The 27,932-nt window shown below is 43.4% G+C and overlaps 3 protein-coding genes across 4 annotated transcripts; all 3 read left to right on the forward strand.

Annotated features, from left to right (window-relative positions):
* The first annotated feature begins 11,754 nt into the window (after window positions 1-11,754).
* LOC115582231 (betaine--homocysteine S-methyltransferase 1-like) lies at window positions 11,755-17,917 on the forward strand. 2 transcript variants are annotated; one of them, XM_030418051.1, is made up of 8 exons: window positions 11,755-11,838; window positions 15,773-15,905; window positions 16,010-16,122; window positions 16,435-16,626; window positions 16,738-16,885; window positions 16,988-17,170; window positions 17,255-17,483; window positions 17,569-17,917. In XM_030418051.1, exons 1-8 carry the CDS (start codon window positions 11,770-11,772, stop codon window positions 17,756-17,758), a joined length of 1,257 nt encoding a protein of 418 aa, XP_030273911.1. In that variant the 5' UTR covers window positions 11,755-11,769; the 3' UTR covers window positions 17,759-17,917. The 2 variants fall into 2 exon arrangements, with proteins under 2 accessions (XP_030273911.1, XP_030273912.1); XM_030418052.1 differs by lacking the exon at window positions 11,755-11,838 and adding an exon at window positions 15,117-15,221.
* Window positions 17,918-18,932: 1,015 nt separating this feature from the next.
* On the forward strand, window positions 18,933-21,951 carry LOC115582232 (betaine--homocysteine S-methyltransferase 1). The gene is made up of 8 exons (XM_030418053.1): window positions 18,933-19,082; window positions 19,856-19,988; window positions 20,085-20,197; window positions 20,462-20,653; window positions 20,765-20,912; window positions 21,015-21,197; window positions 21,282-21,510; window positions 21,599-21,951. The coding sequence occupies exons 1-8, from the start codon at window positions 19,065-19,067 to the stop codon at window positions 21,786-21,788; spliced, it is 1,206 nt and encodes a 401-aa protein (XP_030273913.1). The 5' UTR covers window positions 18,933-19,064; the 3' UTR covers window positions 21,789-21,951.
* Window positions 21,952-22,290: 339 nt separating this feature from the next.
* Window positions 22,291-26,953, forward strand: LOC115582233 (betaine--homocysteine S-methyltransferase 1). Its single transcript, XM_030418054.1, has 8 exons — window positions 22,291-22,420; window positions 23,647-23,779; window positions 23,900-24,012; window positions 24,172-24,363; window positions 24,453-24,600; window positions 25,820-26,002; window positions 26,137-26,365; window positions 26,479-26,953. Exons 1-8 carry the CDS (start codon window positions 22,403-22,405, stop codon window positions 26,654-26,656), a joined length of 1,194 nt encoding a protein of 397 aa, XP_030273914.1. The 5' UTR covers window positions 22,291-22,402; the 3' UTR covers window positions 26,657-26,953.
* The last annotated feature ends 979 nt before the right edge of the window (window positions 26,954-27,932 follow it).

Consider the following 27,932-nt stretch of genomic DNA (forward strand, 5'->3'; position numbering starts at 1 on the left):
AAAAGAAAATGTTGAGAAGCTTTGTCGTTTTAATGTCCTTCAACTGAAGACAGATATCTGTTTACTTTTAAAGAGTTACATGAGAAGATTGACATCACTCTCATGCTGCCGGTTAGCTTAGCTTAGCAGGGAAACAGTCTGGCACATAACACCCAGCAAAGCCACATCATGTCGCTTTTACACTTTAGAATTTGTACAGATTTTGATAAACAAGACAAAACATGTTTATAAGCTGTTCCCCTCCGAGGCTGGCTCTTTTCCAGTTTACACCCCTTGTGCTAAGCTAAGCTAACTGGTTGCTGGCTGCATCTTCATAGACATGAGAGTAGTTTCAATCAAAGTCTCAGGTCCAGTTCCTGTTTAGGAATTCAAATTTCACTTGAGATTACTTCAGGACTGCCTGAGACTTAATTTGGACATGACAGCTCTGATTATTCATTGTGGAATCATGGTTGTTTTCTTCACTGAAGGCTCCAGATCTTAAGCTTCCTCCTGCACGCTGCGTCTCCTGCTGCTCTTTCCTTTTCCTCCCACTCGGGGAGCTGAGCTCGAGACATAAACCACACTTATTACAATGTGGTCTGTGGAACTGTGACAACTCGGGGAAGTCTGTCACAGTGAGACCATGTGAGCATTTCAGGGAGGGCAGATACACTGCAGCAGGGAACTAGTGAATGACACTGGGCCCCAACTGCATGTTTTGAAGGATCGTGTGGCTCATAAGCAATGTTGAATGGTGGCGGTAATAAATTGCCAGAGGAAGTCCCTTTAGATACAATGAAGGCCTTGAACTATTCTGTTTAGAGTCATGTGAGTCTCGACATAATAAGTATCAGAGGGATCGTTTGCAGACAGGTTTGGAAAAACTAAAAGCTTTTTTTTTATGCAAGATGGAAAATATAGTCGGTTTGGAAAAATGTTTAACATACTCCTGTTTGTCTATAACCTCAGCTCATTAAGCAGCAGTCGCCTTGAAGTCCAAGTATTGTTTCATATGGTTCACACACTGGAGCTGAAGAGACAAGACTCACCTGAAATCCGACTCACCGTGAAGACTAGCTTTAACAATAAAGCAGGGGATCTCTTTCTGTCTGTCTGTCTGTCTGTCTGTCTGTTTTTCGCTTTACTGGAGAATTGTTCATCTGATACATTTCACACCTCTCAGGTTTCTTGTTGAGGACTTAAGTAAACGCAGCGTCAAGTTTCAGACAAATCTAGTATTAACAAATGTTGAATAAACATCGCTCTATGACGTCGTGGAGAAGCAGACGTAAACACAAGATTAGCGTGTCACAACAACTTGCTGTAGTAACACGTTGCATTGAGAAAATAATAAAAGCAGAAGGATTAAACACGTCTGGATGAGTGTGGAGACACATTCAAAGTGGGGTTTTTTTCTATTCTTCAGCAGGATCTGAATGTGTAATTGTCTGGCAGTATGCTAGCTAACGTTAACCTCAAGGGCGAGAATGTTTCCAATGTCATGGCTGCACCATCAGCTGCTGTAGGATGCCTCGCTGGTTGGTTGTTGCGGTCCAGCTTGGAAAGTGCAGATGTTATCATCCAGATTTAATCTACATTGATTAATCACGTTATTATTGGCTATATGTGAGCAAATCTGTAACATGGCATGAAAAATTAGACCTCTCGGTGGCCTTTACAAGCCTGTGGTCACTTTGTTTGCGTTGTTTAATGCTGCTGGACAATGCATAGCTCTGTGAGGGACAGATTTTCCACGACATTCCAAAGATTGTGACTTTACACTGGTTTTAGAGTGCCTCATTTCAGCGCCTCTCTGCTAACGAAGGGCAACAGCAGTCCTAGTTTACGTTGGAAACGAGTTGGAAACGACCAGCTCCTACAACGATACGGAAGTTCCACAGACAATCTTGTTTGTTGTTTTCAAGGCAGTCCTGATGAGTCTGTGAGCAGCTCAGGAGGCTTAACTGACTCTGTAAACCTCTCACTGTACCAAATATTAAACACTAATAATGTTACCAGCTAAATACCTCTGCTAATTAAATCCATGCTCTACTTTACAGCTACAGCAGATAGGTCAAAGCAACTAACTAACCGTCTTGCCTCTGAGTTCTTGCACTTGTTCGGCTTCATTTTTTTCCAACATGCTACAGCTGGGGGAGAAGCTGTTGAGTAAAAGTAGCTTGTGTGCTAGATGTTAAATGGCTCCTCTGTGTATTTTTCTGTCCTTTTCCAACACAAGAGATGTAAAACATCATCACTTCAGTTCGCTCGTTGGACATATTTCTCCCTCTCAGTAGACTGCTGCACATGCGCCTGTTTATTAAACACAGAAGTTATGTGTATGGATTGGGCAAAGTTGTATAAATAATTTATAATACACTCTAGTCTTTGTTGAGACTATCAGAAATTATGATTAACAAAGATCCCATAAAGTGTCAGCATTTGTGGGACTGATCCAATTCACTTTTTCACCATACTGATTTCATTCGGCTTCGCCCTCATATTTCACAGCGTTTGCGACACTGCATCTCGATCTTTATGAGTTTCACCACATTGGCATTTACTGCATTCTCGCTGCGTGCTGTTTCTGTTATTTTCAACAAGCCATATACAAAAAAGCACATCAACTCCTCTTCCCAGCCTGTTAACACCAGCTCTCATTTCCTCCCTGGGATGCTGCAGTGGGAGTTTGTTGAGTGCAGGCCTTCACGCCGCCCTCCTCACATTCTTCACAGCCTCAAACTTCAGACTTTACAGTTTGTCTCCTCGCTCACACGGCGCCTCGCGTCTCCACTGTGTCATTTGGTCGAGCCCTGCCTTCAGGACTTCCTCTTTCCACACCAGATCTGTCTGTGTGTGTCGTCCTGGTGAGAACACTGTGGGAGGCAGAGAGCTCTGTAAATAGAGAAGTGTGGTCAAGACAGCGCTCCGGTCTCAGGGGCAGGAAGATGTTCTCAGCTGCAGGGCAACTCCATGGGAAATCAGACTGAGACGCTGGGGGAGATGCCTGGGTTTGATGGTTAGCAGCTGTGGGGATAAAGTTAGTCTCTGTGCAGAAATGATGCCATGATGGTGTATGTGTGTATAAATATTTGTGAAATAAGGTCAGGTGTAATCGCATTGATTGCAGCAATAGTTAAATCATGTCAGATTTTTAAAGATTTGAGGACGCATTGAGATCTCATTGCTCAGACCACTCAGAGGTGGTCTGGGACCCATATGGCCACACTGGTTCAGCAGTGTGTATGTGAACACATTTCACATTTGTTCACATCTACTAACCATATTAGCATTTCTAAAAAAACATGACATGTCACGTTCACATGACATGTTTATGACCTGACTTTCGTATAAGGAGGGGGAGGTGATGGTGGTGGAGTTACAGTTGAGAAGGCTGCGGATTGTAGTTTGAGACTGCGTTTCGACATTTGTAAGTGGGTTAAGGTTAGGGTTGACACCACTGGATATTTTAAGGAGACCTAGAGAGAATTTCAAGCTGCGTTGTGGCGATCAAAACAGGTATTTCAAGCCAGAACTAGTTATTTTCCTGACTGTTACCAAGTGTTTTTGTGTGCCTAAACCTAACCACAGCCCAAGCACCACTGGTTAGGACGATTCTACGCACCCATGACTGACAGGGGGCTCTGAATATTAGATAAAAACAAAACAATATAAAAGTATTAACCCATCATAACTAACATAGCATTTTATTCAAAATATAGTCAAACCAGTGGTCTCTTTGTCTTTTATGATTTTTATGGCAAAAAGTAAACATCCATATTGAGCAACCCCCTATAACTGCATGAAATGGTATGGTCCTGCCTGAGTGCATCAGTGCTTGCTAGCAGATAAAAGTAGAAGTTTTCATGGCAGACGTTTTGACTTGTCAAGGCAGGTAAATCACAGGTGGAATTTACACCATTAAGGATGGCTGCATTCAACTTAGGTGAGCTATTTGGAAATGTATGATGTTGTGCATGCTCACTGAAAGACACGTCTTGCTGGGACACTAAGTGTTGGACTGCAAGAGACGGGACAGTAAAGCTTTGAATGGGTCGATTGGGTCCTGGAGATGTGGTTACAGCACTTGCGCAGGGTTAGGGGTGGTCTGTGGCGATGGGGCTTAAAATCCCTGGCAGCGCCCCTGATGAGCGGTGCATTTATGCACGATCAAACACTGAAAATTGAACCTAAAGAAACATCAAGTTGGCCTGTCACGTGTCTAAATGTGCGTCTTACCAGGCATCACTCGGCAGCTGTTGGAAACACTGTGTCATGATTTTATTAACATGTACATTTTTAAAAAATACAGTCAAAAGTTAGCAATAATCTTTTTACTTCCAGGTAGAAAGTCCACAAACTCACTAAAAAGGGCTTTACGTTGACAGCATGACAGACATCTTGAATACTAGAGACCTTCTTGCAGAGGGATCACAGCAGCCGCCACACCCATCGACATGTTCATGTCCCTAACCATGACCACTCACTGTTCATTACTACACTGGTATGAGAGTGCCCTTTTAAAATACAGTGAGTTCATTTGTTTTGTACACACATACTACCAGTCCATGAAGAAAGAATCCACTTAATTAGGGGTTGAAATGCCTCAGTTCAATGAGGTAAACATAAACATACAGTAGGCAACAGTGTGGTCAGAGACCTGGCATTTAGAAAACAGGAGAATCCATCATTTCCTTTTTTTTTTGTTTCTGGGGATTTTCCAGATGAGGTCACAGCAGGACACACATGAGACAGAAATAAGGTATGACAGAGAGGTGACACAACACATCGGACCGCAAAAACAAAAAAGAACACGGAAGATGAGAGCGCACAGGCCCTCCTGGGACGAGCCAGGCGTGAGTGAAGTCATGACATTAGAAGAAAGCAAATAATGTCTCGTGTATTTTGTGTCAACACGGTGATAAATGAAGTTGTAACATTTCACCTGAACAACAAAAGCAGCGGGGCTACTCAGTCTGCGTCTGACTCATGAGCGTGCACGCAAATGTGTAAACCAGAGATCAACTTATATGGAGATTTCTGCACCTTGGCTCAACATTCACCTCTACAAATATTTTGACTCTTTGCTTTATTTATCTGACAAACCTCCTTCTACTGATGTCAACGTATTAATCAGCCCGCAAACATACAGCGTCCTCTGACTCATTCCCGTGAAATCGCATTGAAAAACCAACCAAGCATCAACAGTCACACGGCAGCCAAAGTAAACATGACGGTTGGCTGCAGGTGGATTGAGTTTGGACAACACATCTGCGGTTGCTAACAAACAAAAAGAGAAAACACCAGTGAACTCGGGATTTTCTGACATCGTCTCCAAGTTTATTAATGAAAGAAATATGAACACATGGAAATAGAGAGAGCACTGTTTTGTCACCAACAACCCACAAGTTACTCGATCTCCTTGGGTGTAAAAACTCAAGATTATATTCGACCCATCTGGCTAATTTGATGATGATATAATCTCCTGCACTGACGATCTTTTTATGCACGTTTAATTAGCGGCAGGGTCCTCACAGCTGTGAAACTATACTAAAAGATTGAAAGCAACAGGGAAAACAGACGTTAGGCGACTGTAAACCTTCTTCACGTTTCTATGTATTTACAGCATTTTCTCACTGAGAGGTAATTGAAAGATTACTGTTTATTACAGGGAACCACTTTACTTAAAGTGTTTTTTTAAGTTTATGTTTACTTGTTGTGAAGCAACTACTGTACCTGTACGACCCAAACTAATCAGTGTGTTCCTGTACAACAGCTAATTTACTTATCTTGTCTTACAGCTGATTGTTATCATCTCTATAAAAGCAAGGAATCTCTGTCTGTTTGTCTGTGTGTGTGTGTGTGTGTGTGTGTGTGTGTGTGTGTGTGTGTATTTGTGCCTCAAATATCTCTGCGGATCAGGATCAGACTGACCTGAGACTTTCAACATGGCTGCTGCATGGTTCAAGGGTGTGCGACTTCGCATTTGTTTGGACTACAATGATACCGTGAATAAATTATTTCATAAATGCTTTACAAATTCTGCCGAGCATTGTCCACCGGAGCCACCACAGTCACGTGCACACTAGAGCCAATCACTGCACAGCCCACCGCCACCCCCCACCTTAAGAAACAAGCAGATTTATACCTGCAGCGGCGAGCTGGACCGGGGTTTTGCCGGCGGTTCGGTCCCCTTCTGTTCTGTTCTGTGCATCTAAACTGACTGTTGTGGATTAATGAGACTAAAAGAGCCCGCACTGAGTCTGTTCTGAGGAGATCCGGAGACGCGCGGGAAACGAAGTGGAATCGGAATCTGTGGATGTTCGTGTATAGCTAACGTTAGCCGCTAGCCGACCCACACGGCCTACCTCCTGAGGCGACGGACCGGACGCACCGGCACGTCCAAAACCGGACTTGGGGTAAATAATGTCCGCCACGCTTTTTCGCGAACATTGCCATCACGTTTGCTTTGTGTCTGGTGCAGGAAGAAACGGTAAAAACAGGCTTTTGTCACGAAAGTGTCCAAGCAGCAAGTTTGGTTGTTGAGGAACGGGAAGTTGTGGGAGGGACGGAGGCGGATGAATGACAGGCAACGACGGTCGGTGTAGAGACAGCGATATTGAGAGTTGAGAGATTTGTGACATTTGGCGTGTTGTGTATAGTTAGTGTGTTATGTAGTGTTTGGTGTGGTGTGTTTAGTGTGTTGTGGAGTCGGTTTTTTGTTTAATGAGTCAAAGCAATGAGGAGACTGCTGAATGAGCATTGCCTGCATTTAAATGTAAATAGTTACATATAACTCTGTAAATTTTTAAAATGTATGCACATATTTAGCAAACAGCAATTTAGATTTGCATTATAAGTAATAAAAAATGGTTTGTTAAACATATTTGTGGTTTTCACAGTAAAAAAATCTAACTTTTTCTACTCGGATTTTATGGTTTTTTTTGGTGATTTTAGGTCCATTGTGTTAATACAGTATGTCAAAATAAAAATATAACTGTACAGTCACACATGTGAGGTTGTGCTGAAAATAATGACACCAAGTAAATAGTTTTTAAGGTGAAATATTATGGCAAAATCAAAAATAGTCAAAAACAGCCAATTACACCCTGGAATATCGGATTTCACAACAAACCTAAATATCCCTGACGTCCCACCTTCAAACACAGCCTCATTTGGCCATCCCTGAAAAAGCTACTTAACCTCCCACTTTTCTATAGGAATACATTTTTCTTACGGGCACTGCACTAGTAATGTAAACACAAATTTGTAGCTGAAGGACGAATTAAAAGATAAAGAATGCCTGTTTGCAAAAATAAAATGTCAAGAATATAAAGTGGCCCCATACCGCTTGTCTGGCTGAATTCAGTACTTTGGAAGATCCGTGATCCTGAATTGTTTTGATAAGACGTTTATTCCCCCTTCAACATGTGGTCGAGCTAGTGCACCCACTTCAGATGGTGTTGTTCAAACGCTTTTAGCTCAGCAGAGACAGTGAAGACTTCAGCTTGAAAAGGGGTGTAGAAGATTTTCTTTTCAAGTCATATGCGATCTATGAACATCCAGAGACTTGGATTATACCAGACGAGCCATTCTTCTATGTTTTTTATCTTTTGTTTTTTATGATTTATAAACAGGTCCACCGTCAAATCTATTTCAGTCTTGTAAGAGACTTCTGCTCACTGTTGTGCTGTGAAGCTTCAGAAATGTTTTGTGGTCTATGAAACTTGACTTTCCATTTGCATAGTTTCATATTGTTTATATTGATTTTCTACTGCTTTTTTAAATTTCATGAATATAAAAATATAGATATATATAGTATATATAAAGTATTTGCCAATATACACACAATATCTGTACATATGTAGTTATCAAACACTTGTTACAAAGATATGTGACTGTAGCAGGATGACAGGCGCCTCGTGCTTTGGCTTGAATGACTGACTGCTTTAGACCACTTCACCAATCACAACATGACTGACCAATAATAATATTAATATTGAAAACAAATAATCACAACAATATCAATAATAAATCATCAGCATCATGACATCTGATGTTTTTGTGATAAAATGCTATAAATAAGATCCACAACTGCGACCAATCACAGGTTGGAGTTTAAAAAGTGCACATTCTATGACTACTTCATGAGAATTCTTTTTAGGCCATCTCAGCCAAATGGAGGTCAATAATTAGAGGAAAAAAAGCAATTTCAAATGTGAAAAGTGTGTGGTGAAGGAGTACTGGTTGCGACTGTGCACCAAGCATAATATTTGGCAAAAAAAAAACCAGTTGTGTGACGTATGTCTGACGACATAGTGTCTCTCTGGGGATGAAAAAAGAAATCCCTGTAAACAGGTATGTCTGTGCATAACAACCAATGCGGCGGAAGTACTCTATGGGCACAGGCTGCCTGCGGAGGCCGGAGTCATGCGCATAGCATGCCGGCTCTGTCTGACAGCCCGGTACTAGAGTGCTGTTGACACGCAGATGATCATTCCCTTCTGAGAGGTCCTTAATTGTACCAATCAGTTGCAACACATTTTCTTCAATTGTTAACTGTTAAGACTTGAGTGAGACTTTGACAAAATGAGAAAAATGTATCTATTTAAAAATTTTAGACTGACGATCAATGATCAATATTTATTTTTTTATTTTTGTTTGAATTTTTTATTTTTTATTTGTTTTGCTTTCTCCACATCCTGACTTTGAAATAATGCTGAACCATTGAGGTGACCAGGAGCACAAGTCTTGCTCTATAGACCCCGTTGTCTTCACTTTATGTGCAAACGGTTCAGAGGGGCGAATATCTTTCGGGGGGAAATTAGAAAAAATGAAGCATCTGGAGGAAGAAGGCGACGCCAGATCTTCCGCCCCTGAAATAAGAGCCTGCAGGCAAGTACCTTATACATGTGACAGGTGGACATAACGTTGTTACATTGTGTTGTTTAATAGTGGTGTCGTGAGTCTGTGTTTTGTCACTTCCAAATTCCCCATGTACGTTAGTCATGTTTGAGACACAGGCACTTAGAGCTCATGGGATGACCCTCCTGTAGTCACAGGGGAGAACCGTCATCCGCCGTGGTCGAGGGGATTCAAATCGATGTAACCTCGAATCTCCTCAGTGAGCATGCTCTCAATCGTAAAGACTTTTGAAGTTTTTTGTTTCTCAGTCAGCAAGGCACAAAAGATACCCCTTTTTTCACAGCTGAGTGCTGTCATCCGCCATGGCCGAGCGGTTAAAATATGTGTAAGGTCGAATGTCCTTAGTGCGCATGCTCAACCATTGAGACACTGTGGATGCTAGGGGTGGGCGATACTGCAAATTTTGGTATCGATCCGATACCAAGTAAATACAGGGCCAGTATTGCCGATATCAATACCAATACTGATACTTTTTACTTGAAAATTTCTGATCAATGAATGATTTTGTACTTTTGCCTTTAATTAGTTGATCATGATTATAATAACGAAAACACAGGACAAAGATTTTAGCCAAATAAGGAAATTATATTTAACATAATTAAATCTATAACCTGTCTGCATGTAGCCTAAATAGGAATACTAATGTTCCTTCAACAGATACACAAAAGGGTTATTATATTCTTGAGGTAGGCTATATATCTAAATAGAAGTATATATTTTTGTGTTAAAGTTACAGTGAACCTGTGTGAGTGGAGTGAGAGAGGTGAAGAGGAGCGCTGTTCTTGGGGACTAAGAGAGACACTGCGCTCACACAAACTCTGTGAAGAAATATGTGTGATTTGCTGAATTTATAGAAGAGAAACTACAACAAAAATATCGATCTCATCACGCTAGTATCGATCTGATACAATACTCAACTTGGTATTGATACTATCGATATTTGGATCGATCTGCCCACCCCTAGTGGATGCAGGTTCGCGTCCGGCATGGACGAGTCTGTCAGTGCCTGCATGAGTTGATCGCGCTGTAACTATAGAAACACTCCGCTGAAGGGCTTTTTCTAACAGTGTTTGTATGAATAACCAAAACCTGAAGCTGGAATAATGAGCAGACTGAGAAAACTCCGGTGGTCCTCTGCAAGGGGCAGCGCACTAGTGTAGGCTGTCTAAGTTGTTTCGCTTGCAGGCTTTGCCAGTGTTGATGAGAGGAGGTCGACACTGTTCTTGTGCAACACATGTCCGAGGATGTCGGGCAAAAGTAAGGTCACCTGAGGAAAATAGTAAATAGTCCCCCCTCATAGGCTACGGCTAATGAATGCAAAACATGGTCTCCAACCGTTTTCTCACTCTTAATGGCGATTGATTTGTTACTTTGTCAGGTGACAGAAGAAGCAACGCATCCGTCCCCTTTTATCAGACAGCGGTGGAGTGGCAGGGTCACGCAGCAGGTGAACTTGAATAAGGACATGATGGTTAATTTAATTTTAAGTGTCAGCTAGTTGTAATATTAAAAGTAGGCCTAGTGAATACTACTGAGGCTGTAGGCCTAGTTCAGGGAGAGTCCAGGTGGAGTTACGGGTGAGACCACAACATAGGCTATGACACTGTAATGTAAGTCAAATGTAAATTTGTTTTTTTACACAATATAAAATGTGTAATTATTAACTTGATAAATGTGATGTTGCCTGCCTGCATATTTTCACATTTTCATTTTAAAGAGTGGTTAATTATATAATGTGGTCTATTTCTAAGGAAACTGGTCGAGCTGTAGACAGCTGTTGGTAATCGATGTATAATGCAAAGTTCAATGCAGTCGTTTGCACTATAATATAATGTAATGCACTATGACTGAAGTAAAGTTCAGACATCATTATTACACAGCCTCCTCGTCTGTCATTAGTGCTATTACATTGCTTAACAACGTATACAATTTTTCTCCCCTGGCGGCGCCACATGGTGATGGTAGGGGGTGACTGGCTATCTCCCCACCAATGTCAATTTTTCCATAAGTTATAAATACACACACACTCATACACATCCACTCTCATTACACATTGTCATGGTTGTTATATGTTTTCATTCTAGTTTTCTCTTGTCTCTCGTGTCACATGTTGCTTGTAAACCTTTACCCTCATCTGTTTCATATGTATTGCATGTCTCTACCTCTGTCAGTGTTCATATAAATATCTGCACCAAAAAAAGACACCTCAAAACATTCCGTAGGAATTTAAACTGGAGATTTCTAAGGGCATATCACACTGATCAAACTGCTGAGTGACCTCTCGTGTCCTGTATGAAAGCATCATGGTAGTTCAGGTTTCTTGTCTGTGCACGAGATAGAAGAAGAAAGTGTACTATCTCGCCCTCCTGTGTCTGAGAGCAGTATTACATCATGTCATTTTGATTTCCCTCTTTTTGTTTTGTAAATGTTTAACAATAAAACCCTAGAAAGAAGAGGTCACGATGACTCATTGAGACCAGATGCCGCTTCTCACAATAAGCGTCTTTATACGCAAAGATAGATAAGATAAGAAACATCTAAAGACTACAGTGAGTTTATTAGGTCATGGAGTGCACTCTCTCTCTCTCTCTCTCTCACGCTTTTTCTCACTCACTCGGTGTGTCTCTCTCCCTATTTATCTTTCTGCGGCCTACAAATCCACAAAGAATGGACAGTTTCAGCAGAATGTCTTCTTCAGCTTTGAGCTGTGATTGGACCAGAGGAAGGGGTGGAGGTAAACAGGAGGCTGCAGTGGCACAGAGAGTCGCTCTATAACAGCAGAGGAGAGGGTGAAGCAACAACGAAAAACCAGAGCTTGTGAGAGGACGCGCAAGAGACGCGCTGGCGTCGGCTCCACACGCTATGATACACAGCATTGTCTGGCTGAAACATGAATGTACAGTGCAAACAGTTGAAGGACGAAGAAACTGGGTAAGATCATGAATAATCAACATATTACCAGGACTTGAGATCGGCATTTTGGGGTGTTGCACCGGGTTTTATCAGCTCCATTTCTGTTGCCATCTGGCCAAAAGAGCCTGTGACCAAGTCCAACATGTTAGCGCTCCATCAGGAGTCAATATTAAACCACAACTTTATCAGTGTCAAACCAGGTCATACTAAATGTGCAAGCCGCGTCTGCTATCATGCACCCGCTTCCTCCACTCTCATGCCTTTAAATCTGGCCTCCCGCCCCCCTACACACAGAATCAGCCGTCAGTCCCCGCTCCTTGTCCTTTCACCCTCTTCTTCAGCCTTTGGTCCCTTTGCAGCTGCACCTCCAGCCTCAGCCTGCGAGAACTAGTTGTGGCTGCAAAAAAAAAAATGTCACTCAGTACAGCTGCTGGTCAACGCCTGATACTCCAACTAGAATACCTAGAATATCTCAGACGACACTGGATATGGCAGAAATAACCATGTAAATAGATTTCATAGAAGTGAATCTACGGTGTTACCCCACAAGGCCCCACATGATTAATTCAGAAGGAGACAGGGCGAAGGAGCTCCGAATTTCAGAAAAACTACCAATCTTTCCAAACCTCTTTGGTCCCCCAGAAGCCATCGGGTCAGTGAACATGGCATAATGTGCGGAGTGGGCCTGGTGAGCAGTGTTCACTTTGGTGCGTTTGAGGCTCATAACTGAACAGGGTCATGGTTCAGCGTGCACTTGGGAGTTTGGGGTCTCTTCCGACTTAGACTTAGAGCGACTCAGCATTTAAACGACACTTGACACATCTGAGCTATTTCTACATATGCACCTACTCACGTTGACAAACAACACATGAGCACCACACTTACACTTCACATACATTGAAACAGGCCCGCTGGTGTTGCCCATGTAAGTGAAGCTGTTACACCTTTTAGAAAACAGACCACTCCTCTCTATATACAGCCAGGGCAACTTCATGAATGGCTGGACTGTATGCATACAGTCGCTACCTTCCCACCAGTTTAAGGTACATCATTTTTAGCAACATTTTTTAGACAGTAATGCTGCTCTGTTTGGCAACAGCTTGGATGTTGGAGGTCACAGATTCACAGTTTTGCGAGCCTTCGTGTTTCTCCTGCTCACCTTTATCCAGATGCAGAATATAAACTCTTTAAAGGCAAAGTTGGACATTTCAAGAAATACACTTCCTAAATGTATTCTTTTTCAGGCTCATCCTTTTATTTTAGGGTCACTACTAATTTCACATGCTTTGATGCTAACAAAGTGCATCAGTTTTCTCATGCTGTCCAGCGCTTCAGCATTGTATTCCCCCTTTCAATTGGTCACCTCACACACGCCTGAGCCAGAACTGCTCACAGTGTCCCCGGTCGGCTCTGTTGTGTTTGCAGCTTCCAGCTAGCTCCGCTTCTTCTGTGAATATAGGCATAAATTATGCAAATGTGTGACAAGGTGATGTAGTGTGATGTGACGAGGCATTTCGTCACTTCAGGAGCGAGGTTTTCAGTGGGAGAGAGGAGCTCCCGTTGGGGCAGACTCTGGGCTTTTACATGCACAACCTTTATAAAACACTGAAGGAAAGGAAATAAAACAGGTCTCCTTTAAAAGGTTATGTTGTATGTTTTTTCGTGTGCAAAGAAAGTGTAAAAACAGTTTGTGGTTTTACAGGGGATTTTGTAGGCTACTTCATTTGTTTGGCGGGCACAGTGACTTTAGGGACTGCTGTTCTCAACATGAGGCTGACTCCACCAGGTCCTTGTGTAACACCAAAAAATGGTTAACTTGACGTTTTAATAGGCTACAACATGTATTTCCACAGATCAACTAACAAACAATGTGTTACTTATTAAGTTTTGTCCGGCAGTAATTCCCCAAGCTGACTGTTTCCCCTTGTTTTTGGTCTTCGAGAGTGATCATATACAAATCCAAGACACCATTTTTACCGGCAAAAGTTCTGCATCATTGTCTGCAAAAGCCTGACTTATTCGTAAAAAATTTGTTTCGGTTTGACTAACGCAGCGTGGGTTTGTAAAGACTAACCTTCCGGTGAGAAAAGCTAATTGCAAAATAAAAAGCACGTTTCCAAATTAAATACCTGGATCTATACCTATCGACTGCAGTAAACAGTCCTTTTACATCAGTAACAGCACATGATCAGTGCAGCTCCGATACGAACTGATGAAATCCTATGTTGAACTATAGATTAGAGGCGTTTCTCTGAACTTTGACTCTGTTGATAAACACAGAGGCCTATCTGTAACATTCCCCCTGAAACTGGATAGACCCAGAGTGGACAGATCTCCACACACCACCACACTACTCAAGGTCAATATTCCATTATCTAATGTGTGTGTGTGTGTGTGTGTGTGTGTGTGTGTGTGTGTGTGTGTGTGTGTGTGTGTGTGTGTGTGTGTGTGTGTGCTGTGCTGTGCTGGGAATGGAAAAAAAAACAAGGACAGCAGTGAAGAATGTGGCCAAGAATGGAGGTGTTACTGGTTAACCTAGGTTTAGTATGCTTTTTTTTAAGAAAGCAGATATTAGAATAATTATATTTGTCAATAGAAAACAGCAATTTAGTGTAATTTTAGGTACACTTTGATAGAAGTAATAATGTTTTTTTGTCATCCAAACTGCACCAACACTTATTTTCATCATACATGAATCTGTTTATCATTTTACAAATGAATCCCTGAATCGCCTTGTCTACAAAACATTAGAGTACAAAGAAATGTAATTGACTTAGATGTCGGACAAGTAAGAGCAGCAGATTCTCACAGAGGAGAAGCTGGAACCCTAAAAAAAAATTTTCACCTTGTCACTGTTTAGTCCTGTGTGCTAAGACTAAAGGGGAATGTATGCAAATGGCCAAAGTGCATAATACCAGCTTATCTCTTCAGGCCTCTGCAAAAGATTCAGACTCTGAGGACACAGCCAGTCTGTAAAATCTCTAGTTGCATCAGACACTTAGGGGTCGCATGAGGAAGACGAGCGCGTTGATGTTATCATGATGGTTAACTAAGAGGTCATAAGCGTGACTGAACATTTCAATCAATGAAGCTAATTTGCAGTTTGAAAAGAGTTGTGTGTGTTACACATTAATGATGCCCACAATCTGTTTCAACCAATGTCATCTTCATTGGCCTGTGAACCGGACTACCTTGCACAATTTCCAAACAGAAGTTTGGCAATTATACACAATATACACAACTGTGGCACCGACATGAAATCCTCCCTTATTCGCCAAGCAGTATAAAACGGGTGAGGAGCTTCTCTTGGCACTCTCCTGCCCAAAAGAGGGGGTTCACTGTTGCCAAGTACTTAGTGCTGCAACTGAAACTGGGAAAAAGAGATGGCACCTGTGAAGAAGGTAAAACAACCTCTCGGAGCACAGCACTCTATATATTTTGAGTTAGGTTATTCTGTCTTGAACAGAGGTTTCCTTAGGCTTTAACATCATGCAATGTAAATAGATACTAGGTCACAGTTGTGTGTGTGCTTGCACTTGTGGTTGGTGAAACAGCCGGACTAAAGCAGTTACCGCTGGAGACTCTTTGTACCTGAACCAAAGCCTCTCTCACACAAACACGCTTCAGAATCTTAAGATTTTCATTGTTCACAGAGACGTTTGTCCCTCTATCATATTGTGTCTATATATTGTCTATAAACCACCTACATTTTGTCCGGACATTATTGCCTTTCTTTGCAGATGCATTTCTAGAGATATTAAAGCGACACTGTGAAACTTCTGGAAGCTGGTGGTTAGTTTATGTTGACGGACTAAACCAAATCGTCCACAGGCTTGTATAATAAAAAAGTGATTAATACATTCTACATTTCTACAAAGAGCCCCTTTAAGTTATCCACAGATCATGAAAAACGCTTATGAGTCCTTGAGTTTGGATGGTCATGTGTGTGCAGGGTATCCTTGAGCGTCTGAATGCCGGGGAGGTGGTGATTGGGGATGGAGGCTTCGTGATTGCCCTGGAGAAGAGGGGCTACGTGAAGGCCGGACCATGGACCCCTGAGGCTACTGTCACACACCCTGAGGCTGGTAAGACAGGCAGCACCAAACACACATTGTACCCGAAACCACATGAGGTCCAGAGATACACTGTATTAACCTTTAATGTGACAAAATCTATATGTTTCCATCAGTGCGGCAGCTGCACAGGGAGTTCCTGAGGGCAGGAGCTAACGTCATGCAGACGTTCACCTTCTACTCCAGTGATGACAAACTGGAGAACAGGGGTCAGTCTCTGAAATACACTGTGAGTACTCAAATACAGCAATTTAAAACCAACGTTAGCAGGATCTTGCAGATCTTGCAAATTCACTGTACCCCCAATACTGATTGTGCATGAAGAGGTGAAGTCCGTCTTCTTCTGATATCACCCATTGAATTTTATTTTGAAAAAAAATATGCAAGAGACAACATGTTGATCCTTTTTAAATTGTGCCGTTGATTACACGCAGGACTAAATTCAAATAATAACTTTGCAAGTCAAGAAAGTCGCAGAAGGACATGGTCTGTCTGTCGTAAAGAGCACGATCAATAACAAAAACATGTCTCACTCTTTCAGGGGGCACAAATCAACGAGGCGGCCTGTGACCTGGCAAAGGAAGTGGCCAGCGAGGGAGACGCTCTGGTAGCTGGTGGAGTGTGTCAGACTCCATCCTACCTGAGCTGCAAGAGTGAGACGGAGGTGAAGGCCATCTTCAAGAAGCAGATGGAAGTGTACATCAAGAAGAACGTGGATTTCCTGATTGCTGAAGTGAATTCACGTCCTATTTTTGATGTTTTTAGTACACAGGTCGTGTCAGATCTACTTCAATATGAGACACGCCGCTCAGTGGGGACTTTTATGATGTGCTTGTGATTACAGTACTTCGAGCACGTTGAGGAGGCGGAGTGGGCCGTTCAGGTGCTGAAGACCGGCGGAAAGCCTGTGGCTGCTTCTATGTGCATCGGACCGGAAGGAGACATGCACGGCGTCTCACCCGCTGAGTGTGCCGTCAGGCTGGTGAAGGCTGGTACGTATTTAATCTGCCCTGCATGAAAATCTATCCTTCTGTTTACATTTAAGTCAGCAGTGTTATCTGATATGGCGTTAATCATTTCCATCTGTTCTTCAGGTTCCCAGATCATTGGAGTCAACTGCCACTTTGACCCCATGACCTGCGTGCAAGCTGTCAAGATGATGAAGGCCGGAGTGGAGAAGGCCGGGCTGAAGGCTCACTACATGGTGCAGCCCCTGGCATACCACACCCCCGAATGCAACTGTCAGGGACACATCGAACTGCCAGAATTCCCCTTTGGTAATATTTTGCCTAGACATAGAAAATAAAACATCACCAGGTGACAGCTTTTCATATTTGCCTAATTTTTCCTTCTGCTCTCAGCTCTGGAGCCCAGGACCCTGACCCGCTGGGACATGCACAAGTACGCCAGAGAGGCCTACAAGGTTGGTATCCGCTTCATCGGTGGCTGCTGTGGGTTTGAGCCCTATCATATCAGGGCTGTGGCGGAGGAGCTGGCCCCCGAGAGAGGGATAATGCCCCCTGGCTCAGAGAAACATGGAATGTGGGGTTCTGCTCTGGAGATGCACACAAAGCCCTGGGTCAGAGCCAGGTAACTCTCAGGGACTTATTTTAGGAAAATAACTATTTGCTGAATCTCTTCTTCGGTGTCCAACCCGTGTCTGTATCTCTTCCAGGTCACGCCGTGAATACTGGGAGAATCTGATGCCTGCATCCGGTCGCCCCAAGTGCCCATCCCTGTCCACGCCAGAGAGCTGGGGTGTGACCAAGGGCCACGCCGACCTGCTGCAGCACAAAGAGGCCACCAGCACCCAGGAGATGGGGCACCTGCTGGAGATGCAGAAGAAGGCCAAGTCCTCTGCATGAGCAAGAAAACTGACCCGTCCCTTCACTACAACAGAGGGACGAGGGAGAAAAGAGTCTTTCCCAGTTCTGTTTGGAGATAAAAAGCACTTGTAACAGCGATGCTCCAGCTGTGGAGTATTACCATGTAAACCCCAAACCAATAAATCTGAGTTTGTACCTAAATTGTTGCATGTTGTCACTTTGGAATGAGTCTGATTCATCCAACAAAACTTATGAAAACAGCATCTGTAAGTGTAAACATGTCACACATACATTGAGGTAGAAGTTACTCAATCCTGTCTGGTTTGTTAAAAGCAGCTGCCAACTATTGAAAAACCTGAAACCTTCCCAAACTCACTGAGGGACAGTCAAACACCAACAAGCGTAATTAATCCGGACCAAACTAAACCTGGTTAACCTGGGTTTAGTATGTTTTTTTAAGAAAGCAGACATTAAAATAATTATATTTGTCAACAGAAAACAGCAATTTCGTGTATGTACAATTGTTTTCATCATCCATGAATCTGTTTATCATTTTACAAATGAATCCCTGAATCGCCTGGTCTACAAAACATTAGAGTACAAAGAAATGTAATTTACTTAGATGTCGGACAAGTAAGAGCAGCAGATTCTCACAGAGGAGAAGCTGGAAGCCTACAATTTTTTTTTCTCCTTTTCACTGTTTAGTCCTGTGTGCCAAGACTAAAAGGGAATGTATGCAAATGGACAAAGTGCATAATACCAGCTTATCTCTTCAGGCCTCTGCAAAAGACTCAGACTCTGAGGACACAGCCAGTCTGTAAAGTCCCTAGTTGCATCAGACATTTAAGGGTCGCATGAGGAAGACGAGCGCGCTGATGTTATCACGATGGTTAATTAAGAGGTCATAAGCGTGTCTGAACATTTCAATCAATGAAGCTAATTTGCAGTTTCAACTTGCAGAGTTGTGTGTGTGTGTGTTAAACATTAACGATGCCCACAATTTGTATTGTAACATATCCCACATGTTTTGAGAATGAGTTAATTTTAAACACATTAACAGATCTCTCTCTCTCTCTGTCTGTCTGTCTGTCACATAGCCCTGTTTTACCTGAGCTGCCTGTTTGAACCCATGCCATCTTCACTGACCTGTGAGCCGGACTACGTTGCACAATTTCCAAACAGATATTTGGCAATTATACACAATCGTGGCACCGACATGACATCCTCCCATATTGGACAAGCAGTATAAAACGGGCGCAGAGCTTCTCTCGGCACTCTCCTGCCCAAAAGAGGGGGTTCACTGTTACCAAGTGCTTAGTGCTGCAACTGAAACTGGGAAAAAGAGATGGCACCTGTGAAGAAGGTAAAACAACCTCTCGGAACACAGCACTCTGTATATTTTGAGTTAGGTTATTCTGTCTAGAACAGAGATTTCCTAGGCTTTAACATCGTGCAATGTAAATAGATACTAGGTCACAGTTGTCTTCTTGGCTGATGGACTGCGTGATTTGTACGGAAAAGGTCGACAGTGCGGGTGTTATGTGTGTGTGCTTGCACTTGTGGTTGGTGAAACAGCCGGACTAAAGCGGTTACCGCTGGAGACTCTTTGTACCTGAACCGAAGCTTCTCTCACACAAACATGTTCAGAATCTTAAGATTTTCAGTGTTCACAGAGACGTTTGTCCCTCTATCATACTGTGTCTGCATGTATTGTCTTTAAAACACGTACATTTCGTCTGGACAACATTGCCTTTTTTTTTGGAGATGCATTTCTAGAGATATTAAAGCGACACTGTGGGACTTCTGGACGCTGGTGGTTAGTTTATGTTGACGGACTCCGTTCCTAATCTAACATTAGCTACTGTTGCTCTCTGTTAGCGGAGAGTGGCACTGAGAGGAGGCACCCGAGAACGCGCTTAAATTAATGTACATAGTAGTGTCGCGGAAAAATCCACAGTCCAGCAGCTTTAAACAACTAAAACAAATCGTCCACAGGCTTGTATAGGCATCGTTACAATCCACTCAATAAAAAAGCGATTAATACTTGCACATTTCTACATAGAGCCCCTTTGAGTTATCCACAGATCATGAAAAACGCTTATGAGTCCTTGAGTTTGGATGGTAATGTGTGTGCAGGGTATCCTTGAGCGTCTGAATGCCGGGGAGGTGGTGATTGGGGATGGCGGCTTCGTGTTTGCCCTGGAGAAGAGGGGCTATGTGAAGGCCGGACCATGGACCCCTGAGGCTACTGTCACACACCCTGAGGCTGGTAAGACAGGCAGCACCAAACACACATTGTACCCGAAACCACATGAGGCCCAGAGATACACTGTATTAACCTTTAATGTGACAAAATCTCCATCAGTGCGGCAGCTGCACAGGGAGTTCCTGAGGGCAGGAGCTAACGTCATGCAGACGTTCACCTTCTACGCCAGTGATGACAAACTGGAGAACAGGGGTCAGTCTCTGAAATACACTGTGAGTACTCAAATACAGCACTTTGAAGCCACAATAGCAGAATCTTGCAGATCTGGCAAATTCACTGTATCCCCAATACTGATGCATGCACTGTGCATGAAGAGGCAAATTTTATTAAAAAAAAAAATATGCAAGAGACAAGAGTGTTGATCCTGTTTAAATTGTGCCATGGATTACACGCAGGACTCAATTCAAATAATAACTTTGCAAGTCAAGAAAGTCGCAGAGCACGATCATCAACAAAAACATGCCTAATTCTTTCAGGGGGCACAAATCAACGAGGCGGCCTGTGACCTGGCAAAGGAAGTGGCCAGCGAGGGAGACGCTCTGGTAGCTGGTGGAGTGTGTCAGACTCCATCCTACCTGAGCTGCAAGAGTGAGACGGAGGTGAAGGCCATCTTCAAGAAGCAGATGGAAGTGTTCATCAAGAAGAACGTGGATTTCCTGATTGCTGAGGTGAATTCACGTCCTAATTTTGATGTTTTTAGCACACATGTTGTGTCAGATCTAATTCAATATGAGACACGTCGCTCAGTGGGGACTTTTGTGATGTGCTTGTGATTACAGTACTTCGAGCACGTTGAGGAGGCGGAGTGGGCCGTTCAGGTGCTGAAGACCGGCGGAAAGCCTGTGGCTGCTTCTATGTGCATCGGACCGGAAGGAGACATGCACGGCGTCTCACCCGCTGAGTGTGCCGTCAGGCTGGTGAAGGCTGGTACGTATTTAATCTGCCCTGCATGAAAATCTATCCTTCTGTTTACATTTAAGTCAGCAGTGTTATCTGATATGGCGTTAACCATTTCCATCTGTTCTTCAGGTGCCCAGATCATTGGAGTCAACTGCCACTTTGACCCCATGACCTGCGTGCAAGCTGTCAAGATGATGAAGGCCGGAGTGGAGAAGGCCGGGCTGAAGGCTCACTACATGGTGCAGCCCCTGGCATACCACACCCCCGACTGCAACTGTCAGGGATTCATCGATCTGCCAGAATTCCCCTTTGGTAATATTTTGCCTAGACATAGAAAATAAAACATCACTAGGTGACAGCTTTTCATATTTGCCTAATTTTTCCTTCTGCTCTCAGCTCTGGAGCCCAGGATCCTGACCCGCTGGGACATGCACAAGTACGCCAGAGAGGCCTACAAGGTTGGCATCCGCTTCATCGGTGGCTGCTGTGGGTTTGAGCCCTATCACATCAGGGCTGTGGCGGAGGAGCTGGCCCCCGAGAGAGGGATAATGCCCCCTGGCTCAGAGAAACATGGAATGTGGGGTTCTGCTCTGGAGATGCACACAAAGCCCTGGGTCAGAGCCAGGTAAACCATCTCAGGGACTTATTTTAGGAAAATAATTATTTGGTGACTCTCTTCTTTGGTATCCAACCCGTGTCTGTATCTCCTCCAGGTCCCGCCGTGAATACTGGGAGAATGTTATGCCCGCATCCGGTCGCCCCAAGTGCCCATCCCTGTCCACGCCAGAGTGCTGGGGTGTGACCAAGGGCCACGCCGACCTGCTGCAGCACAAAGAGGCCACCAGCACCCAGGAGATGAAGCACGTGCTGGAGATGCAGAAGAAGGCCAAGTCCTCTGCATAAGCAAGAAAAACCGACCCGTCCCTTCACTACAACAGAGGGACGAGGGAGAAAAGAGTCTTTCCCAGTTCTGTTTGGAGATAAAAAGCACTTGTAACAGCAATGCTCCAGCTGTGGAGTATTACCATGTAAACCCCAAAACAATAAATCTGAGTTTGTAACTTAATTGATGCATGTTGTCACTTTGGAATGAGTCTGATCCATTCAAAGAAACCTATAAAGAAAAAAAAAGACAGTGTCTGTAAGTGTAAACATGTCACACATTCATTCAGTTAGAAGTTACTCAATCCTGTCTGGTTTTCTAAAAGCGGCTGCCAACCATCAAAAAAACTGAAACCTCCCCCAAACTCACTGAGGGACAGTCAAACACCAACAAGCGTTATTAATCCGGCCCAAACTAGTAGCACGCACTCACAATACTCTCATTCAGTTAAAGAGGGGAGGAGGGGAAGGAGTAAACATTGCGGTTGTGTAACTCGCCTCTTGCCAATCAGAGCGGCTCTTACGTAGACCCCTCCCCTGCCTCAGAGAGATTTATAGTGGCACCCTGCTCCACTCAAATGTCGCTTCTGCATCTCAAAGTTTGAGCAGTCAGGGGTCCACACAGCTGCAGGATTATGGCACCAGGAAAGAAGGTATGTGTGGATTTTTGGGGAGAGGCCGACCTGCAGAACATCCATGCAGGGGATTACAACTGATAGTTTTGTGGGATGCTAATAACTAAAATGCGTGATGGGCAACTCCAGAGGCTCCAAACTAAATCAACATAGTGAACATATTGAACATCATGGGTAGATTAAGACAGATCACAGGCAAAAATGTTTCCTCACTTTGTCTAGTTGCGTCTTGACATGCATGTTGTATCTGAGAAATTTGTGTATGAGCTAGAGGTGGCTCAGTTAGGATTTTCTTCTATAAATTATCCTTGAAATTAACTACTTTTGATTAATAGATGAAGAAGTAAAGAGAGAAAAAAAGAGAAAACGTGCTTAACATTTTATGGTCAAGAATTGCCTCAGTAAGAACAAGAGTTCACCTCCCTAAACAACAGACAAATTGTTTAAAATTACTCTTATTATTTATAGATTAGTCAAGTTTTATATTTGGATTTTTCCCAAACTGCAGCAACAGACCACACTGTCAAATCTGACCCTTTGTGTAGTTTCACCTTTGATGAGCTGCTGAGGGTTCAAGACACGAGGGCACACCTAGGCAGAGTGTTTCTGAGATTCAAATTAGTGAATCAATCAATCAATCGATCAAATATAAAGCTTAACAGCAGTGAATTCAAACTCGTTGCAGTGACGGCTATTTTGTTAAAAAAAAAAGTCACTTTATAACTGAACGTGGATGCAAATGGATTTTGCAGACGCGGGGTCTCAAGTGCAATAAATAAAGCTGAACTGGTCACGCGTGTTAAACTTCGACAGCCAAGAATGCTGGAATCAAAAGGCGCAGGACGATCAGTCGCTGTGAGGAGTGCAGCTGTTCTCAACATGTGCTGCTTTCACGATCACTGAGGGGGCACCGAGAGGAACAGGGGCATGTGGGAATGGATTTGGGAAACCACCACGATAGAGGAATAATGCAAAGCGCATTTATTTCTAGTTTCTATATTCTTTACAATATAACGCTTGTAACACAGACTTGAGGCCAAAAATGAGAAGCCAACACGTTTGGCTCTCAGGGATGATTAATGTATGGCCACAACAAGGGCCATAACTCTGCACAGGGCCTATATTAGAAAGTAGTATGCTGGTGTCAGCTGGTGTCAAGTGTTCTTTCAGTGAAAACCTGCAGACCCTTGGGCCTTGGGGGGGCAGTCTAGTTAATCTAAGCTGACATAGATCCTCTCTCACAGGGAGTCTTGGAGCGTCTTAACGCTGGGGAGGTCGTGATCGGCGATGGAGGCTTCGTGTTTGCCCTGGAGAAGAGAGGCTACGTGAAGGCCGGTCCCTGGACCCCTGAGGCCGCCACAGAGCACCCTGAAGCAGGTGAGAACCATCAGTTCAACTTCAAATGGCCTTTTTTATTATCTTTCCTATAAGCACGCTATGAGGGCCACAGTTAGGATGGACGTGTTTGTCTCATGATGTGTTGCATTTGTTTTTCAGTGCGACAGCTGCACAGGGAGTTCCTGAGGGCCGGGGCCAACGTCATGCAGACCTTCACCTTCTACGCCAGCGATGACAAACTGGAGAACAGGGGCAACAAGCTCACCCACACTGTAAGTTCAATGGGACATCACACTGACACAGGAACAGGAACAGGCAGAATATTGAAAATATGGAAAAGACCGCAGCTATGACGACTCAAACGGATTTATGTTCTCACTGCTATATGATAGTCACCTCTGTTTTCACTCTAACCTGGTTTTGTTCTGCAGGGGGCTCAGATCAACGAGGCCGCCTGCGACCTGGCCCGTGAGGTTGCCAACGAGGGCGACGCCCTGGTTGCCGGAGGAGTGTGTCAGACTCCATCCTACCTGAGCTGCAAGAGTGAGACGGAGGTGAAGGCCATCTTCAAGAAACAGCTGGATGTGTTCATGAAGAAGAACGTGGACTTCCTGATTGCTGAGGTAGAAATATTACTCCGAATCCATTCCTCTTTGCTTTAGTATTTTCTGGTGGATGCTTGTGCTGACGCCTCCGCCTCTCCGTCCCGCAGTACTTTGAGCATGTTGAAGAGGCCGTGTGGGCCGTGCAGGTGCTGAAGGAGACAGGGAAGCCCGTGGCCGCTAATCTGTGCATCGGACCAGAGGGAGACATGCACGGCATCTCACCCGCAGAGTGCGCCGTCAGGCTGGTGAAGGCTGGTGGGTTCAGTGTTCTGTGATACACTGATGATCAGAACAGGGCACAGATCTATAAAGGGATAGTCCACAGTTTTTAGATAGATGATATAAACAGTAGTATGAAAGTACACATTTAAGGTACTTGTACTTTATACCTCTACCATACTATATCTCAGAGGAAAATATTGTGCTTTTCACTAAATTTGTCTGACAGCTTTAGGCACTCGTTACTTATCCAGTTACAGGATTTCATACTGTCCAATGAAAACCACTTATCTCTGTATTTGGGGATTTTGAATGAAGGATGAAGGAAAAAAAATCCTTATTTCGTCGTTAAGATGAGCTCAGCCTTAAACATTTACAGTTAAATGCAGTGATGGAATGTAACTCAGTACATTTACCCAAGTACGATTTTGAGTTATATTCCATTTTCTGCTGTGTTGCACTTCATACTACATTTGGAGGCAAATATCATACTTCTCATATTTATTTTATCATCCATTGGATTATAAAAATATTTAAAAATGTAAAATTCCGATAAGAGGAAAATGCAGAATATTGGATCCAATAATCGGCCAGGCAATCAATATGGTATAAACATATATCTAATTATACGTTGATTTACCTTTTACTTGTACTTTTGATACTTACAAGTACATTTAATATCAGATACTGTAAGACTTTTACTCAAGGACACTTGTAGGTGACTAACTTTCACCAAAGTATCATTTTAACACGATATCTTAAGATAATATTTCTTACATATGATTTTTGGGTACTTTTTTTCAACAAAATAAAATGCAACATACACATTAATTACAGCGTGATAATAATCCACAAAATAGTAAAACACAGGTTGGTAGTAGTCCTTTAAGTCATTTTTAACTAAGCATCTTTTCTACCACTGTCTTGAAGTAAATCTAAGCTGAAATTTGACTCATTTTGTCCTCATGTGACCCCTCTGTAGTGTATCCTAAGGTTTCTAACTTGTACATGAGATATGACAGATCTGTTCTCAGTCTTCTGGTATTATGAATTAACTGGGACCAGCCTCCTGTCCAGCCCTGTTTCTAGTCATTTTGTTGAGTCCCCAGTGCCAAAACCATTAAAAAGAATCATTGAAATGTCTCACAGGCTCAATCCAAGCCTTGCAACCACCACTGCAAACCACAGTTGGTTTGTCCCCTTTCTTCGCTTATCTACAACAGTCAGTTCACACCAAATGTACGTTCTTCTGTAGGTGCCGACATCATTGGAATCAACTGCCACTTTGACCCCATGACCTGCGTGCAAGCTGTCAAGATGATGAAGGAGGGAGTGGAGAAGGCCGGGCTGAAGGCTCACTACATGGTGCAGCCCCTGGCATACCACACCCCCGACTGCAGCTGTCAGGGATTCATCGATCTGCCAGAATTCCCCTTTGGTAATACAACACTGTGTTGCATTTAAATGTTACTATTCAGTTAATGTTATTGTGTCTACAGTTACATTTAGTTGCAGCAAAGTCAACCATTCGAACACAGAATGAAATGTGTATAAACCTGAATCTGCTCTCAGGTCTGGAGCCCAGGATCCTGACCCGCTGGGACATGCACAAGTACGCCAGAGAGGCCTACAATGTTGGCATCCGCTACATTGGTGGCTGCTGTGGATTCGAGCCCTATCACATCAGGGCTGTTGCAGAGGAGCTGGCCCCCGAGAGAGGCTTCCTCCCAGACGCATCAGAGAAACACGGCAACTGGGGTGCTGGTCTGGAGATGCACACCAAGCCCTGGGTCAGAGCCAGGTCAGAGGCAACTTTTTATTTGTGAACGTGACACTGAACATCACAAATATGCACCTAAACTCAGTCAAATGTGAGCGAGTACTGACTGGTATGTGTATTTTTGTCTCATTCAGAGCCCGTCGTGACTACTGGGAGAACCTGAAGCCAGCCTCTGGCCGTCCTCAGTGTCCCTCCCTGTCCACCCCTGATGGCTGGGGTGTTACCAAGGGCCACAATGATCTCATGCAGCAGAAAGAGGCCACCTCTCAGGACCAACTCAAGCAGCTGTTCGACAGGTCAAAGAGCCACTGAGTCAGCTCATCGCCTCCAGTAGAGCTGAATCAAGCCGCCATGCCGTGGAGCTACTGATGCTGCACAGTGGTCTGCACTGTCTGTATATGGTGCAGCACCTATCAAACATAATACCAGGGGCCGAACCTTCACTTGAGACTGGCACTGTTCTGTGGATGTGTTGATTGTAAGGCTGTAGTTTACATGAAGCCACTGTGGTGTCTCAAGTTAAGAGTCGGCCCGCGTTTGGATCGGGACCTTTTTTTGCTTTCCATGGACCAGTTTGTTTAATAAAATAAGATCTAATAAAAATTTGAATTGGTCACTTGACTGTTGAGATGTAGTTTCTTGGTGTGAATGGGTGGATGGAGGGCGGGGTGGCAGGGCACTCTCTATCTCTACTTTAACCCTTCCAACATCTGTGGAGCAGTGATGACCATGGCACCGTGCCCACAGACAAATGACATGCATTGACAAATATGATATAATCTTAAACAGAGCCATGTTTCAATTCAAAATAAGGGCTACCATTTAATGAGTAGGCCTTTCTTTAAATATTAGATTAGCTGTGCAGCAGTTGTTGTGATTTTCATTATTACAAGATATACTTGCCAAGAAAAAAAAAAAAGGACAGAAATGTCCAGTAGGCCATAAACCTGTTTGGTGCGACGCAGGAAACATTTGCATACAAACACATATTATCAGCTCCCTGTGGTCTACAAAAACAAATGTCAGCACATGCCATAGAGGTTTGGAAATCCCTTTGTCTGGGGCTGGAGACAGGAGGGAGATTATTTATGAATGTGTAATTGCACATAAGTAAAGCTAGAAACCTCTGGAATCATGCAATGAATTATAAATCCAGTAGATGGCAGTGTTCTGATATCATGGTCCATATGCTTGACATTGGCTACAAAGAGCCTTGCAGGAAAGATGTTCCCCCAACTGGCAGATATCACATGAAAATGGGACAGCACTCTTTTGTTTAAATTGATCCTTTATTCCAAGTGTTATCAACATTTTAAACACCACAAACTATTCAACAAAACCTTCTCCAGAGTATTTTCTGTTCAATGGTTTAAAGTTTGTATGAAATGGGCCCTCTCTTGATTTTACAAGTTCAGATCAAATTGATTTCACTCTTCGTAAATTATCACTCAACCTGTGAAAACAGTTAAATAAAGTGAGGTACTTTATAACAGCAAGTTGGCATGACAAACTAGAGGTGTGAGGTTTAGAATACATCGGGGAAGGCCTAATAATGTAAATAACAATGTTTAAAACTTCTGTTGACACA

Source organism: Sparus aurata, chromosome 5 (assembly GCF_900880675.1).
Source record: "Sparus aurata chromosome 5, fSpaAur1.1, whole genome shotgun sequence".
NCBI classification, from domain to species: domain Eukaryota; kingdom Metazoa; phylum Chordata; class Actinopteri; order Spariformes; family Sparidae; genus Sparus; species Sparus aurata.